General features: G+C 44.9%; 1 protein-coding gene across 1 annotated transcript in view; it reads left to right on the top strand.

The window, feature by feature from the left end:
- Positions 1–17,337, top strand: part of LOC310788468 (voltage-dependent T-type calcium channel subunit alpha-1I-like) — a gene marked incomplete at both ends in the record, with an annotated part of 218,268 nt that overhangs the window by 168,468 nt on the left and 32,463 nt on the right. The window contains 7 exon segments of the mRNA XM_083650017.1: positions 6,098–6,276; positions 6,477–6,603; positions 7,123–7,248; positions 7,379–7,468; positions 8,338–8,530; positions 9,315–9,466; positions 13,736–13,845. Coding sequence (XP_083506143.1) covers positions 6,098–6,276; positions 6,477–6,603; positions 7,123–7,248; positions 7,379–7,468; positions 8,338–8,530; positions 9,315–9,466; positions 13,736–13,845 — 977 coding nt within the window.

Genomic DNA, 17,337 nt, shown 5'->3' with positions numbered 1-17,337 from the left:
ATAGTGGTGAACGGGGAAATAGATAGTTTCCAAAACCTGTACCAGAAATATGACTTAGACCCCAAATCAGACTTTTTTAGATACCTTCAGCTTCGCAGTTACTTCTGGACTAACATTAAAGATGTAAACACCGGGGAAGTGTCAATGATAACCAGAGTATTCATGGATGCTTATAACTCAGCGAGTAGTAAGGGTATCATAAGTAAATTATATCATGGTATTCAGTCTCTGAATAAACACTCTACAGAGTACATAAAGCAAAGGTGGGAAAGGGAAATGCAAACAGATATAACAGAAATCATGTGGAGCAATGTCTGGGAAACTCAAATCACTTCCACAAACTCTTTGACATGGAGAGACTTTTGTTGGAAGAATATAATTCGCTTTTTTATTACTCCAAAACAGAAATCTAGACAAATGGGGACTCCACTGCCCTGTTGGAGATGTGGGGCAATAATGGTGGACCATGCCCACATATTTTGGTCGTGTCCTGACATTGGGCTATTCTGGAAGGAGGTGTTGAGGATAATCTCTGACACGTTGGGCTATGATGTTTGCTTTTCTTTTCCCACCTTATACCTCGGACTAGTCTCTGAGGATACCGAAAGAAATGATCTATATCTCCTGAAGATATTTCTGGCAGCTAGCAAGAAGGCCATCACGAAATGCTGGCTTCAGAAGCACCGCCCCCCGGTGGATATGTTTATAAACATTGTAGAACAACTGCACAGAATGGAGCAACTAACTTTTAGTCTGAGGTTACAAAAAGAAAAAGGGGAATCACTCTGGTACAAATGGACAGTTTTCCTAACTCATAGAGCGGAGATGTCTGGGCCCTCTTGAGTGGGGGACAGAACGGACGATGTGGAATATCAGCCTCTTCACTGTTTCTGCCTGGAGCCTGTCTGTGGACTGTTCTAAGACAAAGGTTGCCAGGGACGTCCTGCCGGCCCCTGGGCCAGACGTTGGACAAGCCTGTTAAGTGAAATGACTCTTGCCAGTACCCCGTTTTACATTTACTTTTTTCTTTTTGTCAAAATGTATTGTACAAAGTGATGTGCTGTGTATATTGTGACCTCTCCTGACCTCCTGTTACATGTCTGTTACATATCTTTGCAAAAATGATGTAAAAATAAAAGTATTAAAAAAAAAAAAAAAGGTAATTCGTAAAAAAAAAATTGCTTCTCTAACAGGTTTATACTTTTCACATTTTGGTGAGGAAGTGAAGCTCTGTCTCAGGTTGTAGGTTGCAATGACAGCACAGCCTTTGCTCTGCAGGGAGCCAGGTTTTCCTGTGTCTCCCCTTTTCAATAGCAAGGCTGTGCTCACTCAGTCTGTACTTTGTCCATGTTCTTTTGAGTTGTTGATCAGTCACCATGCTCAAATAATCTGCTACGGTGTACTGTCGGTTTAGAGTCAGATAGCACTGCATTTTGCTCTGTGCTTTTGTTTGTTTGCAGGTGATGCACTTTTGTTTGATCTGTTAGAACTATTAGTGGGTATTGGCCTAATTCTGCCCTACATGCATTGTTTGTAGCTTCCCTCTAATCTCTCTCTCTCTCTCTCTCTCTCAGTTCTGTTTTCTTCCTTAAGGTCCTTACACATCAAGAGCGATGTGAATATACCGCACGAAATTGCGATGCGAGTTTTGACCCACCTGTCAATCACAGCAACAGATGTGTACACGTCGGAAGCGAATTTCTGAAAAATCGACCTTGGTTCGAAAAAATAAACGCCGCAATAACGCTCAGCGAAACTTCGACGTTGGTATGCACGGTTGCATTGACTGATATAGGTTCGGAAAATATTATTGACGTGCGAATTAATCGCACGAAAAAAACGCTCCCGATGTGTAAGGATGTGTTTAGATTCCATCTCCCTTCTCTCTGTTCCCCTTCTCTTATTTTCCCATCCTTCTCTCTGCCAGTCTCTGTATTCTCTGTGGAAGGCTTTGGCACAAGCGGGCCATCAATTATGCACTCCCACAATCAATTATTAACCAATCACAGGCAGCCGAGGAGCCACAGATTTGTCAGCTCCCTGGTCGAGCGCTACACGTCTCCCTCTGTGTCTGCCTGCGCCTTCTGTGTCTCTCTGTGTGTGTGTGAGAGAGAGAGAGAGTGTGTAGGTGTGTCGGCATGTGTTTGTATAACATCAATCTCTCCCTATGACTCCTCCACAAAGCTTAGCACGGTACACAAGCTGCAGCCAAATAAGATGCACAGCACAGCAGGGTTGAGGAGTTGGTCAGCATGCGGCAGAACCTTTTGTTTTTAGAGGCTCAGGCACAATGTAGTGAGGTCCAAAATACCTTCAGCAGTTATGATTGCAGTTGTATACATCATACAGTTACGCATATATACTTTTTTAGTTTCTACAAACTACAGATATTGACATAGAGTGGACTGGAGCTTTTGATTCTGGAATGTAATGGTAAATTCCCATAGAGAATGTACACGACCTGTCAATCACAGTCTTTTTTATGCCTCCCCCGGCGGTAGCCAGGCCGGAGGCATTATGGATCCGGGTTGTCCGTCCGTCCGTACGGATGTACGTACGTCCATACGTCCCTACGATGTTTGTTAACCCAATATCTGAGGAACGCCTTGACGGAATTTCATCAAATTTGCCTCAAACATCGATTTAGACTCAAGGATGATCTGATTAGATTTTGGTGGTCAAAGGTCAAAGATCAAGGTCACTGTGACCTCTCGAATGCCATTTTCAAGCTTGTTAACGCGATATCTCAGGAATGCCTTGACGGAATTTAATCAAACTTGTCTCAAACATCGACTTGGACTCAAGGATGAACTGATTAGATTTTGGTGGTCAAAGGTCAAGGTCACTGTAACCTCTCAAACACCATTTTCCAGCTTGTTAACGCATATCTCACGAATGCCTTGACGGAATTTCATAAAATTTGCCTCAAACATCGACTTGGACTCATGGATGAACTGATTAGATTTTGGTGGTCAAAGGTCAAAGGCCAAGGTCACTGTGACCTCTCGAATGCCATTCCCAAGTTCGTTTAAGCGATATCTCAAGAACGGCTTGATGGAATTTCTGCCAATTTGGCTCAAACGTCAACTTGGGTGCAAGGATGAAAGGATTACCTTTTGGTGATCAAAGGTCAAGGTCACTGTGACCTCTCCAACGCTATTTTCAAGATTGTTAACGCCATATCTCAGGAATGCCTTGACGGAATTTCATCAAATTTGCCTCAAACATTAACTTGGCCTCAAGGATGAACTGATTACATTTTGGTGGTCAAACTTCAAGGTTAGTGTGACCTCACGAACGCCATTTTCAAGCTTGTTAACGCGATATCTCAGGAATGTCTTGATGGAATTTCTTTGAATTTGCCTCAAGCGTCCACTTGGACTCAAGGATGAACTGATTACATTTTGGTGGTCAAAGTTCAAGGTCACTGTGACCTCACACACCCAATTTCCAAGCTCTGCAACGCAACATCACAGGAGCGCGTTCACGGAATTTCTTCCAATTTGCCTCAAATGGCGATTTGGACTCAAGAATGAACTAATGGCGGAGGCATAAGTCCGCGTTGCGGTCGTTCTAGTTTATCATCTATTTTACTCGAAATGGGACCATCATTTATAAAATCAACATCATGCTGTATTGAAGAAGAATTAAAACTCACAATTCCGACCATAAACGCATTAGGAAAGTGTTTACTGGTGCCATAAATCCAGTGAGAAGTATAGTCATTTCCCCATTCACTTCCATGTAATCTGACTTATTTTGCAGCCAGTGGAGTTGTCCCCTGCAGGTCATTCGAAAGAATGGATTAATGTCACAGCAGATTGAAAAATGACTTTTCCCCGACTCTACCAGTTCATTCTTATTATCATACCATTCACCCATTCGACAGTTTGACAGGAAATCTTTAATGTTGGATCCATCATGTACCAGGACACGTACAAAACAGTTCCAACCAACGAACACAGCTTGTGTGAAAACAGTGGTGTAAATCAATAGGGAGCTGACATTTTGTACACTTGTTAATCGGCATGCAGGCCTAAGATGTTTGCTAAGCACTGATCTCTCAGCCATTTTGATATGTTAGCATGCTAACCCCATAGTCCCTCTGAGGTGTTATGTTAGCATGCTAACCCCATAGTCCCTCTGAGGCGTTGTGTTAGCATGCTAACCCCATAGTCCCTCTGAGGCATTGTGTTAGCATGCTAACCCCATAGTAGTCCCTCTGAGGCGTTATGTTAGCATGCTAACCCCATCGTCCCTCTGAGGCCTTATGTTAGCATGCTAACCCCATCGTCCCTCTGAGGCCTTATGTTAGCATGCTAACCCCATAGTCCCTCTGAGGCGTTGTGTTAGCATGCTAACCCCATAGTCCCTCTGAGGCATTGTGTTAGCATGCCCACCCCATAGTCCCTCTGAGGCGTTATGTTAGCATGCTAACCCCATCGTCCCTCTGAGGCATTGTGTTAGCATGCTAACCCCATCGTCCCTCTGAGGCCTTATGTTAGCATGCTAACCCCATAGTCCCTCTGAGGCGTTGTGTTAGCATGCTAACCCCATAGTCCCTCTGAGGCATTGTGTTAGCATGCCCACCCCATAGTCCCTCTGAGGCATTGTGTTAGCATGCCCACCCCATAGTCCCTCTGAGGCATTGTGTTAGCATGCTAACCCCATCGTCCCTCTGAGGCGTTATGTTAGCATGCCCACCCCATAGTCCCTCTGAGGCATTGTGTTAGCATGCTAACCCCATAGTCCCTCTGAGGCATTGTGTTAGCATGCTAACCCCATAGTCCCTCTGAGGCGTTATGTTAGCATGCTAACCCCATCGTCCCTCTGAGGCATTGTGTTAGCATGCTAACCCCATAGTCCCTCTGAGGCGTTATGTTAGCATGCTAACCCCATCGTCCCTCTGAGGCGTTATGTTAGCATGCTAACCCCATAGTCCCTCTGAGGCATTGTGTTAGCATGCTAACCCCATAGTCCCTCTGAGGCATTGTGTTAGCATGCTAACCCCATAGTCCCTCTGAGGCGTTATGTTAGCATGCTAACCCCATCGTCCCTTTGAGGCGTTATCAGACACTCTGCAAACAGCTTGAAATGTCAGCCTAATCTCTCCTGCTGATGCTGAGGAAACCACTGGATCCACTCTGTGCATATGCAGCACAGTGCTGACAATCCCCATGACACCCCCCCCCCCCCCCCCGTCTCTCTCTCCCTCCCTCTCTCTCTCTCTCTCTCTCTCTCAGGGTTATGGGGAAGTCCCATCAATTGTCAATTGGTTTTACACTAACCCTTTTACAACCAAGGGCAAAGCCATTACCACTGCAATCCCGAATATTCAACATAAATCAAACCTCTACCTGCGCACCGCTTATAGTGATGCATGGTGTGTATGTGTGTGTCATCGCCAACCGTGTGTGTGTGTGTGTGTGTGTGAGTGTGAGAGAGAGAGAGAGAGTGAGAGAGAGAGAGAGTGTGTGACAGCTCCCTCCCAGCACTAACCATAGCTATAGTGTGTGTGAGCATGACAGATGGAGTCAGTGTCAGCTCTGGGCTCTCTCTAAGGAGAGCAGGTGCTGTTTGAAAAGGTGAGAGTGTGTGTGTCATGCGTGTCACACACATTGTTGTGCATTTCAGCAGCCAGGTGAGGGAGTGTGTTTTTTATGTGTGTGTGTGTGTGTGTGTGTGTGTGTGTGTGTGTGTGTGTGTGTGTGTGTGGCACACGTCTCGTCAGTGTCAACAGACAGCCTCTTGTGACCTACAGCTGCTGACGACTCTTTTCTCTTTGTCTGAATCACTCGCTCTCTTGGTTACACTTCGTTTCCCTATACACCAGTGGTTCTCAAAGTGAGATCCAGGGACCCCAGGGGTCCTCGAGGGGGTTCCAGCAAAAGAAAATAATTTATTTTCACTGTAAGTCCATCAATAAGTAACACAATGACAGAAAGTATGACTATTTTGGTCATGGGTTTCATACACATACTGTATGTGTAGTGACTACAGATAGGCAGTAAGACAAACCGTTTTGACAGTTTATTGTACACGCATAAACTGTACATCCATGTTCCGATGTACTCTTCTCTCTCTCTCTGTCTCTCAGGTGGTTTCCATGGGTATGTATATAGGTGAGCAGGCTTACCTGCGGAGCAGCTGGAACATTCTGGATGGCTTCCTGGTTTTTGTGTCGTTGATTGACATTGTGGTGTCCATGGCGGGCGGGGCTAAGATCCTGGGCGTGCTCAGAGTGCTCAGGCTGCTCAGGACATTGCGCCCCCTCAGGTAAGGAGGAGCTACCGCAGAGGGACTTAGTAAAAAAGCAGGTATGCTGTTGCTGCAGATGATTTATACACTCAGTTTAGGCAGACAGTTGTCATGCTGTAAAGTGTGATTGTTCTCTCCCCTCCTTCCCTCCCTTCCTCTTTCTCTCCCTCCCCCCTCTATCCCTCCTCCCTCTCTCCATCCCTCTCTCCCTCCTCCAGGGTGATCAGCAGGGCTCCAGGTCTGAAGCTGGTGGTGGAGACCCTCATCACCTCTCTCAAGCCCATTGGCAACATTGTCCTCATCTGCTGCGCTTTCTTCATCATCTTCGGCATTCTGGGGGTACAGGTAGGAAACAGAACAGCAGACTCCCTGTGTGTGTGTGTGTGTGTGTTTGCCTGCTGCATATACACAGTATATACTGAATATATCTGTCTTATCTATTCATAATGTATATTATATATGATCTTTATTCAAGGCAGTCCAGCTTTGTACTTTACCTGTGTGCACTACGCTTTCTCTAACTTATCTCATCACCATGGTTTTTATCTAATTATTTCCCTCCCTCTCCCTCTTTATGGCTTTGTCACACACATGCAAATGCATCTCTCTCTCTCTCTCTCTCTCTCTCTCTCTCTCTCTCTCTGTCTCTCTCTCTCGCAAACGCACCCTCATTGTCATTGTCCTTTCATCACTACACTACACAACACTTTCAATCGGTGAGATCTTTGACCAGCTCATTATATCACTCAGGAGCGCTCGCTCGTCTCACTGGAGGGGCCTACGAAGGTTTATTCCATTGTTTTGATGTGAGCTGTCAGACGGCGTCAAAAGAAAACCGTTGTTCCCTTGTTTTTCTATTGACAGCTGTTCAAAGGCAAGTTCTTCTACTGCTTCGGCATAGATGTGAAAAACATCACCAACAAGTCTGACTGTCTGCAGGCCAACTACAAATGGGTCCACCATAAGTACAACTTCGACAACCTGGGACAGGTCAGTGTCACGTCTATGTGTTTTGTGTGCATGTAAGTACGAGCACAGAATGTAATTAGATGGGTTTCCCCCCCCCCCCCCCATAAAGTAATGAATATGTCTGGATAACTTTGGGTCTGCTGTTGTCCAGGCTCTGATGTCCCTGTTTGTGCTGGCCTCCAAGGATGGCTGGGTCAACATCATGTACCATGGGCTGGACTCAGTCGGGGTGGACCAGCAGGTATCTGTGTATACAAGTTGTACAATTAAATGAGCAAGTCTGTATTATATGGAAATGATATGCTTAAATGTGAATTCCTCTAATATATGACATCCTGTAGACCAGCAGTTCTCAAACTGTTTCACGTCAAGGACCCCTAAACTGACACAGATTAGATCACGAAGATTTTGTCCCATGCAAGTCTGATAAGATTTTATCTTTTAGATGTTTTATCATAGAAGGTGGATGGAACCCATCACCAAAATAGTCATACATTCTGTCATGTGTTACTTATGGATAGAATTATTGTGAAATTATTCCCCTTTTTAGTGGGGGCTATTTTCCTCTCATAGCTCGTTTCAGATTCCCACAGTGTTTACACAAGCTGTGCGAGAATGAGATATATCTCCTTCATATTAAGATCGATGCTCCCTCACTGATCCAAAACACAGTTTGGATAAAAAGATTATGGATAAAAAGGATAAATGTACCATGCCCCGCGTTGTTCCACTAATTCTTACATGTTTGCCTCCCTAACTCTGTCTTTCTCTCCTTCTCTCCGGCCTTCTCTCCTTCCCTCCTGCCCCCTCCCCTTCTCTCCTTCTCTCCTTCCCTCTTGCCTCTCCCCTTCTCTCCTTCCTTCCTCCTGTTCTTCTTCTTCAACATATTTGCTTTCACTCCTTCCTCACTTCTCTCCCTTTCTCATTAAACCCCCGGCAAACAAACAAACAAACAAACAAACACACACACACACACACACACACACACACACACACACACACACACACACACACACACACACACACACACACACACACACACACACACACACAAACAAAACACACACACACAAACACACACACACACACACACACACACACCAACCCCAGCCGGTGACCAACAACAACCCGTGGATGCTGCTGTATTTCATCTCCTTCCTCCTCATCGTCAGCTTCTTCGTCCTCAACATGTTTGTGGGCGTGGTGGTGGAGAACTTCCACAAGTGTCGGCAGCACCAGGAGGTGGAGGAAGCCAAGCGGCGCGAGGAGAAACGCATGAAACGCATGGAGAAGAAGAGGAGGAGTAAGGGAGGGCAGAGGGAAGGGCTATGGAAGAGAAAATAAAACAGCAGAGGCAGGAAGAGGAAGAGAGAGGCAAAGATGGAGGGATGGAAAAGGAAAGATAGGGTCAGGGCAGGAAGAGGATTAGGGAAGAGATTCACCAAGACCAGCTGTTCCGACGCAGGTCTGGAAAGTCCTTTCCAGGTCTTGAATAGTGTCATTTCATGTTCAAGGACAAGCAGCTAGACTTAAAATGTAGTCTTGGTGCTTAGTTTTATAAATGTGGCAGCAAAATTGTCTCCATACTTGCTCATGAATTGAACAATATGTGTTAATGTCTCCAGTCTGTTCTCCAATCTGTTCTGGTGTGATCTCCAATCTGAACAATTTTCTGTCGTGTTACATTATGTACTGTCAAATAGCCTAAGCTGAGAGAACCAGTATGCAGTATGCAGTATACTGCAGTAAGAGATACAGTCTAGCCAAGATTGGACACTGTCCTTGACAATTCCTATTCAAATATACAGTGCCTATTGCAATGAAACTTTAAATATTCTGCCATCTGCCATATATTCTTATTTATTTTTTATTTGCCACACTCCATCACCATCTGATAGTAACAATAGTGAATCAATCTATAGCCAGTTCATCAAAGCTTTTACAAAAGCTTTTACACAGTTTTAGATTTCTGGCGGCAGCCACAGTGGTTTGTTTGGAATCGATCACAATGACATGAGAAAGCACTCCTCTTCTGACGATATAAAATGGATCTGTGAAGGCGTCATTCATCTCTCCTCCTCCCTCAGAGGCCCAGAAGCTCCCCTACTATTCCAGCTACTGCAGCGTGCGTCTGATGATCCACACACTGTGCACCAACCACTACCTGGACCTCATCATCACCTTCATCATCTGCATCAACGTCATCACCATGTCCCTGGAGCACTACAACCAGCCCCATGTAAGGAAGAACATATCTGTGTGTGTGTGTGTGTGTGTGTGTGTGTGTGTGTGTGTGTGTGTGTGTGTGTACTGTAGATGTGTGTTTGGTGGTTACATGCATTCCTGTAGGAGGGTGTAGGGACGGGGTGGTATTCAGGCTGTGCAGTGGTGTGTGGCCACAGGTTTGATTGAGCACGTGTGTCTGTTGAAACATGTTAGGTGACAGATAAGGGGTTTAAATTGCATGTATGCAAACAATTAGACCTTTGTGCAGCAAAGCTCTTAATCTGATTAATGGCACAGCGCCAGCTTCATCGAAAGCTGCCTTGGCCACAAAAGAAGAAGAAATGGGTAACATCCTACTGCTTTATCTAGAATGTTGTAGGGAGGACATTCCCTTCTCCCCTATGTTGGCTTTTTCAGTAGTTGCTTGCCTGCCTCCTACCATGGCATCTACTGTAGTCAGTCACAGCCATGCCTCCTACCATGGCATCTACTGTAGTCAGTCACAGCCATGCCTCCTACCATGGCATCTACTGTAGTCATAGCCATGCCTCCTACCATGGCATCTACTGTAGTCATAGCCATGCCTCCTACCATGGCATCTACTGTAGTCACAGCCATGAACTCCTACCATGGCATCTACTGTAGTCATATCCATGCCTCCTACCATGGCATCTACTGTAGTCACATCCATGAACTCCTACCATGGCATCTACTGTAGTCATAGCCATGCCTCCTACCATGGCATCTACTGTAGTCATAGCCATGCCTCCTACCATGGCATCTACTGTAGTCACAGCCATGCCGCCTACCCTGGCATCTACTGTAGTCACAGCCATGAACTCCTACCATGGCATCTACTGTAGTCACAGCCATGAACTCCTCCTACCATGGCATCTACTGTAGTCAGTCACAGCCATGCCTCCTACCTTGGCATCTACTGTAGTCACAGCCATGAACTCCTCCTACCATGGCATCTACTGTAGCACAGCTATGAACTCCTCCTACCATGGCATCTACTGTAGTCACAGCCATGAACTCCTCCTACCATGTCATCTACTGTAGTCACAGCCATGCCTCCTATCATGGTATCTACTGTAGTCTCAGCCATGCCTCCTACCATGGCATCTACTGTAGTCACAGCCATGAACTCCTCCTACCATGGCATCTACTGTAGTCACAGCCATGAACTTTTCCTACCATGGCATCTACTGTAGTCACAGCCATGAACTTTTCCTACCATGGCATCTACTGTAGTCACAGCCATGAACTTTTCCTACCATGGCATCTACTGTAGTCACAGCCATGCCTCCTACCATGGCATCTACTGTAGTCACAGCCATGCCTCCTACCATGGCATCTACTGTAGTCACAGCCATGCCTCCTATCATGGCATCTACTGTAGTCACAGCCATGCCTCCTACCATGGCATCTACTGTAGTCACAGCCATGCCTCCTACCATGGCATCTACTGTAGTCACAGCCATGCCTCCTACCCTGGCATCTATTGTAGTCACAGCCATGCCTCCTACCATGGCATCTATTGTAGTCACAGCCATGCCTCCTACCCTGGCATCTATTGTAGTCACAGCCATGCCTCCTACCATGGCATCTATTGTAGTCACAGCCATGCCTCCTACCCTGGCATCTATTGTAGTCACAGCCATGCCTCCTACCATGGCATCTATTGTAGTCACAGCCATGCCTCCTACCCTGGCATCTATTGTAGTCATAGCCATGCCTCCTACCCTGGCATCTATTGTAGTCACAGCCATGCCTCCTACCATGGCATCTATTGTAGTCACAGCCATGCCTCCTACCCTGGCATCTATTGTAGTCATAGCCATGCCTCCTACCCTGGCATCTATTGTAGTCATAGCCATGCCTCCTACCCTGGCATCTATTGTAGTCATAGCCATGCCTCCTACCATGGCATCTATTGTAGTCACAGCCATGCCTCCTACCCTGGCATCTATTGTAGTCACAGCCATGCCTCCTACCATGGCATCTATTGTAGTCACAGCCATGCCTCCTACCCTGGCATCTATTGTAGTCATAGCCATGCCTCCTACCCTGGCATCTATTGTAGTCATAGCCATGCCTCCTACCCTGGCATCTATTGTAGTCATAGCCATGCCTCCTACCATGGCATCTATTGTAGTCACAGCCATGCCTCCTACCCTGGCATCTATTGTAGTCATAGCCATGCCTCCTACCCTGGCATCTATTGTAGTCATAGCCATGCCTCCTACCATGGCATCTATTGTAGTCACAGCCATGCCTCCTACCCTGGCATCTATTGTAGTCATAGCCATGCCTCCTACCCTGGCATCTATTGTAGTCACAGCCATGCCTCCTACCATAGCATCTACTGTAGTCACAGCCATGCCTCCTACCCTGGCATCTATTGTAGTCATAGCCATGCCTCCTACCCTGGCATCTATTGTAGTCACAGCCATGCCTCCTACCCTGGCATCTATTGTAGTCACAGCCATGCCTCCTACCCTGGCATCTATTGTAGTCATAGCCATGCCTCCTACCCTGGCATCTATTGTAGTCATAGCCATGCCTCCTACCCTGGCATCTATTGTAGTCACAGCCATGCCTCCTACCATGGCATCTATTGTAGTCATAGCCATGCCTCCTACCCTGGCATCTATTGTAGTCACAGCCATGAACTCCCCCAAACGGCAGCATTGTATGAAAGATGCCGTGGCGGAAACCGCTGATGGAGTGAAATCTGATAAGCCACCCTCACTTCATTATGGCGCAAAACCAATCACATTTAACTCCACTCACAAAGCTGCCACAAACATCTACACTCGATTGTGTGTGTTGTGAATAGCTGCAATTCATACAAAGGAAGAGTTAGTGCGCTGTGCTGATTTTATTACAGAGTTTGTGAGTTTATTTTATTAGCTGCAGCTGTCAGAGTGATGTTAGCAGTGCAGCGGAGTACATGTATATCCGTGGGGTCTTTCTTTTTCTCAGCTTTCCCAACAGCCTGGTGCTTGTTGTCAGTGAGAGAGAAGCGATTATCGTTGAGATAAGTTGCCCGTTTGACCTTTTATATGGGGCAAGCCTCCTCAAGCAGACCCACAGCCTTTGAATGTAAACATCAAAAGGTCTTCTTGGCTATATTTGTAAGCTGCTGGTCCTGACATTTGGCAGCCTTACACTTGCTGTTAGAAGCTTACATGTGGCAGCCATCTTTATGAAAGTAAAAAAATATTTTTTTGCTATCTCTGTGGTGATATGAAGCCGGACCGGATGGCCAAGACAATCCTCTTTGTATCCTTAAATACATTTAATCCATGCATAGCCTCTGCAATAATCGAATCCTGTGTAAATATAATTTAGGGCGAAAATGTGTTTGTGATAAATGTGTGAGTGCACGAGTGTTTGTGATAAATGTGTGAGTGCACGAGTGTTTGTTTGTGATAAATGTGTGAGTGCACGAGTGTTTGTGATAAATGTGTGAGTGCACGAGTGTTTGTGATAAATGTGTGAGTGCACGAGTGTTTGTGATAAATGTGTGAGTGCACGAGTGTTTGTTTGTGATAAATGTGTGAGTGCACGAGTGTTTGTGATAAATGTGTGAGTGCACGCGTGTTTGTTTGTGATAAATGTGTGAATGCACGAGTGTTTGTGATAAATGTGTGAGTGCACGCGTGTTTGTTTGTGATAAATGTGTGAGTGCACGCGTGTTTGTTTGTGATAAATGTGTGAATGCACGAGTGTTTGTGATAAATGTGTGAGTGCACGAGTGTTTGTGATAAATGTGTGAGTGCACGAGTGTTTGTTTGTGATAAATGTGTGAGTGCACGAGTGTTTGTTTGTGATAAATTTGTGAGTGCACGAGTGTTTGTGATAAATGTGTGAGTGCACAAGTGTTTGTGATAAATGTGTGAGTGCACGAGTGTTTGTTTGTGATAAATGTGTGAGTGCACGAGTGTTTGTTTGTAATAAATGTGTGAGTGCACGAGTGTTTGTGATAAATGTGTGAGTGCACGAGTGTTTGTGATAAATGTGTGAGTGCACGAGTGTTTGTTTGTGATAAATGTGTGAGTGCACGAGTGTTTGTGCTGCTCTGAATGCAGGATCCCCTGTTTTAGCCTCTGGCATGCTTGATTTTACTCTTCAAACAATGGGATCAGTTCCAGACATTAGAAAGTAGTTTGCCTGTTGTTACCTTACCGCCCCTTGCTACCTCTTCACACACACTCTCTCTCTCTCTCTCTCTCTCTTTCTCTCTGTCTCTGTGTCTCTCTCCATGTCTCTCTAGTCTCTAGATCTTGCCCTGAAGTACTGCAACTATTTCTTCACCTCCACTTTTGTGCTGGAGTCAGTGCTCAAACTCATCGCCTTTGGCTTCCGTCGCTTTTTCAAAGACAGGTAGAGTGTACGTTCGTCTCTGAGTGTGTGTGCGCCCCCGCTTGTCTGTGTGTGTGTGTGTGTGTGTGTGTGTGTGTCTCTCTCTTGCTCTCCTCTTTAACTCTCTCTCTCTGTGTGCAGGTGTGTGTGCCAGGTGTGTGTGTGCATGCTTGCACTCATATCACTGTGTACACATGCATGTCACCTTTGAGAGCACACTGCAATACACATGAGACTGTCATAGACTGTCATGCATGGCTGTCATCATAAAATTATGGGATTTGTTAGTGATCTGCTATGCAGAGGTAGACGCTACTCAAAGGGAAAGCGCATGATGATAGACAGAGAAACAGCTGTTCTCATGATGATAGACAGATGAAACAGCTGTTCTCGTGATGAGAGACGGAGAAACAGCTGTTCTCATGATGATAGACAGATGAAACAGCTGTTCTCGTGATGAGAGACGGAGAAACAGCTGTTCTCGTGATGATAGACAGAGAAACAGCTGTTCTCATGATGAGAGACAGAGAAACAGCTGTTCTCATGATGATAGACAGAGAAACAGCTGTTCTCGTGACGAGAGACAGATGAAACAGCTGTTCTCGTGATGAGAGACAGAGAAACAGCTGTTCTTGTGATGAGAGACAGAGAAACAGCTGTTCTCATGATGATAGACAGAGAAACAGCTGTTCTCATGATGATAGACAGAGAAACAGCTGTTCTCGTGATGAGAGACAGATGAAACAGCTGTTCTCGTGATGAGAGACAGAGAAACAGCTGTTCTCGTGATGAGAGACAGAGAAACAGCTGTTCTCATGATGATAGACAGAGAAACAGCTGTTCTCATGATGATAGACAGAGAAACAGCTGTTCTCATGATGATAGACAGAGAAACAGCTGTTCTCATGATGATAGACAGAGAAACAGCTGTTCTCATGATGATAGACATAGAAACAGCTGTTCTCATGATGATAGACATAGAAACAGTTGTTCTCATGATGATAGACATAGAAACAGCTGTTCTCATGATGATAGACATAGAAACAGCTGTTCTCATGATGATAGACAGAGAAACAGCTGTTCTCATGATGAGAGACATAGAAACAGCTGTTCTCATGATGATAGACATAGAAACAGCTGTTCTCATGATGATAGACAGAGAAACAGCTGTTCTCATGATGATAGACAGATAAACAGCTGTTCTCATGATGATAGACAGAGAAACAGCTGTTCTCATGATGATAGACAGAGAAACAGCTGTTCTCATGATGATAGACAGAGAAACAGCTTTTCTCATGATGATAGACATAGAAACAGCTGTTCTCATGATGATAGACAGATGAACAGCTGTTCTCATGATGATAGACAGAGAAACAGCTGTTCTCATGATGATAGACAGAGAAACAGCTGTTCTCATGATGATAGACAGAGAAACAGCTTTGCTCATGATGATAGACATAGAAACAGCTGTTCTCATGATGAGAGACAGAGAAACAGCTGTTCTCATGATGATAGACAGAGAAACAGCTGTTCTCATGATGATAGACAGAGAAACAGCTGTTCTCGTGATGAGAGACAGAGAAACAGCTGTTCTCGTGATGATAGACAGAGAAACAGCTGTTCTCATGATGATAGACAGAGAAACAGCTGTTCTCGTGATGAGAGACAGAGAAACAGCTGTTCTCATGATGATAGACAGAGAAACAGCTGTTCTCGTGATGATAGACAGAGAAACAGCTGTTCTCATGATGATAGACAGAGAAACAGCTGTTCTCATGATGAGAGACAGAGAAACAGCTGTTCTCATGATGATAGACAGAGAAACAGCTGTTCTCATGATGATAGACAGAGAAACAGCTGTTCTCATGATGATAGACAGAGAAACAGCTGTTCTCATGATGATAGACAGAGAAACAGCTGTTCTCATGATGATAGACAGAGAAACAGCTGTTCTCGTGATGAGAGACAGAGAAACAGCTGTTCTCATGATGAGAGACAGAGAAACAGCTGTTCTCATGCTCTTTCATTACCTTGCGAGGCAGCTGGATTTGAGCACGAGATCATGATCACACGACAAATCCATCTTGGCACGCAGCCGCTCCGATCTATTGGTTTGAATCTGAACCACCAATCAGCGTCCTGTGAGGCAACTACGGGCGGGCTTTGGTGTGACTCCAGCAAGAGCGAGCCTTTGATAGACAGATGGTTCATCCAATCACCTGCCTGGTATTTATTGAAAGTACCTGCCCTTTGAAACGGTTTCGCGAGTGACTCGTTCTCAGATGGTGATGTGAAAACAAACCGCTGCCACAAGGTTAGCCCGTTCAGTATCTAGTCTGAAAACACAAGTGCCTTTTGGAGTAGATGCTTTAAAGTGAACTTTGCATTTCAAAAGGCAACATTTCTCAGTGATTTCCCTTCAGTTCATGTCATGACATATTTTATCTGTTCAGCTAAGTCGCTTATCATATATTTGAAGTGATAACATTAAACAGTAAAGCATGAGGCATATGCCATAATCTCTTGAATTAACACAAAATGTATATATTGCCACAATAAGCAGTTATTCAAAGATTAATGGCTTCACAAATCTAGCTCTGGCTTTCATCATTACATATAGGACGACAAGGGATAGCAGCTTATAGGCGGTATAGAGGATTATGAATATGTCGCAGTATGCTAGCAGGCTTAGAGGTGTTCCGTCGCTAAGTTGACTAAGCCATACTGTACGCCATGCAGCTGACATACATCCCATCATGTATGTCATACATCATGGGATATATGTCAGCTGCAGTGTAGCTGCATGGTGTACTGTACATTCACTTGTCATCAGCTCCGTCTGTCCTGTCACACTCCGCAGCCCACTGTCAAAGAAAACAGAAATGTCCTCAAACAGTCTGTCCATAAGAAAGGAGAGTTATCTGTTTCCTTGATAATAATTAGTTGTATCTTGCCCGGGGGGGTGTCTATTCGCTTTCAAATCAAAGTAATTTCCTAATGCAAATAAGAAATTTATCTGCTAATGATTGAGTTTTCTTTTTCAATTATCCTGTAATAGCCTGAATATGACAATCTTTTCATGCGGGGATTTTTTCCACTTTTTCCAATAGGCCTGTATTCATTTTGAAGAAAATCCACTTCCTCGCTCAATTTAACTGAACAAAATGAACCCGGGCCTGATTCACAATACAATTAATAAATAGTCATGCCTGTTTAACTGTCTAACACTGTCTATATTTGTTCTGTGTTATTACTGTGGTTTCCCTGCCTCCCACTGTATAATGAGACCGGGAAGATAGCCCACTCCATCTGATCGGTCCACTCCCACACTCATCCACTCACAGTCTACGCTAATTGATTTGCCGTTCAGCCAACTGTGTGTGATGATGAGACAGATATTGGGTCATATTCTTTTCAGGGATATGTAATGACTCAACTGTGTGTGATAATGAGACCAATATTGGGTCATATTCTTTTCAGAGATATGTAATGACTCATTAAAGGCAGAAACAG

Source organism: Poromitra crassiceps, assembly GCF_964638095.1.
Source record: "Poromitra crassiceps genome assembly, chromosome: 13".
Lineage (NCBI taxonomy): Eukaryota > Metazoa > Chordata > Actinopteri > Beryciformes > Melamphaidae > Poromitra > Poromitra crassiceps.
This window is presented reverse-complemented; position numbering and strand designations above follow the sequence as displayed.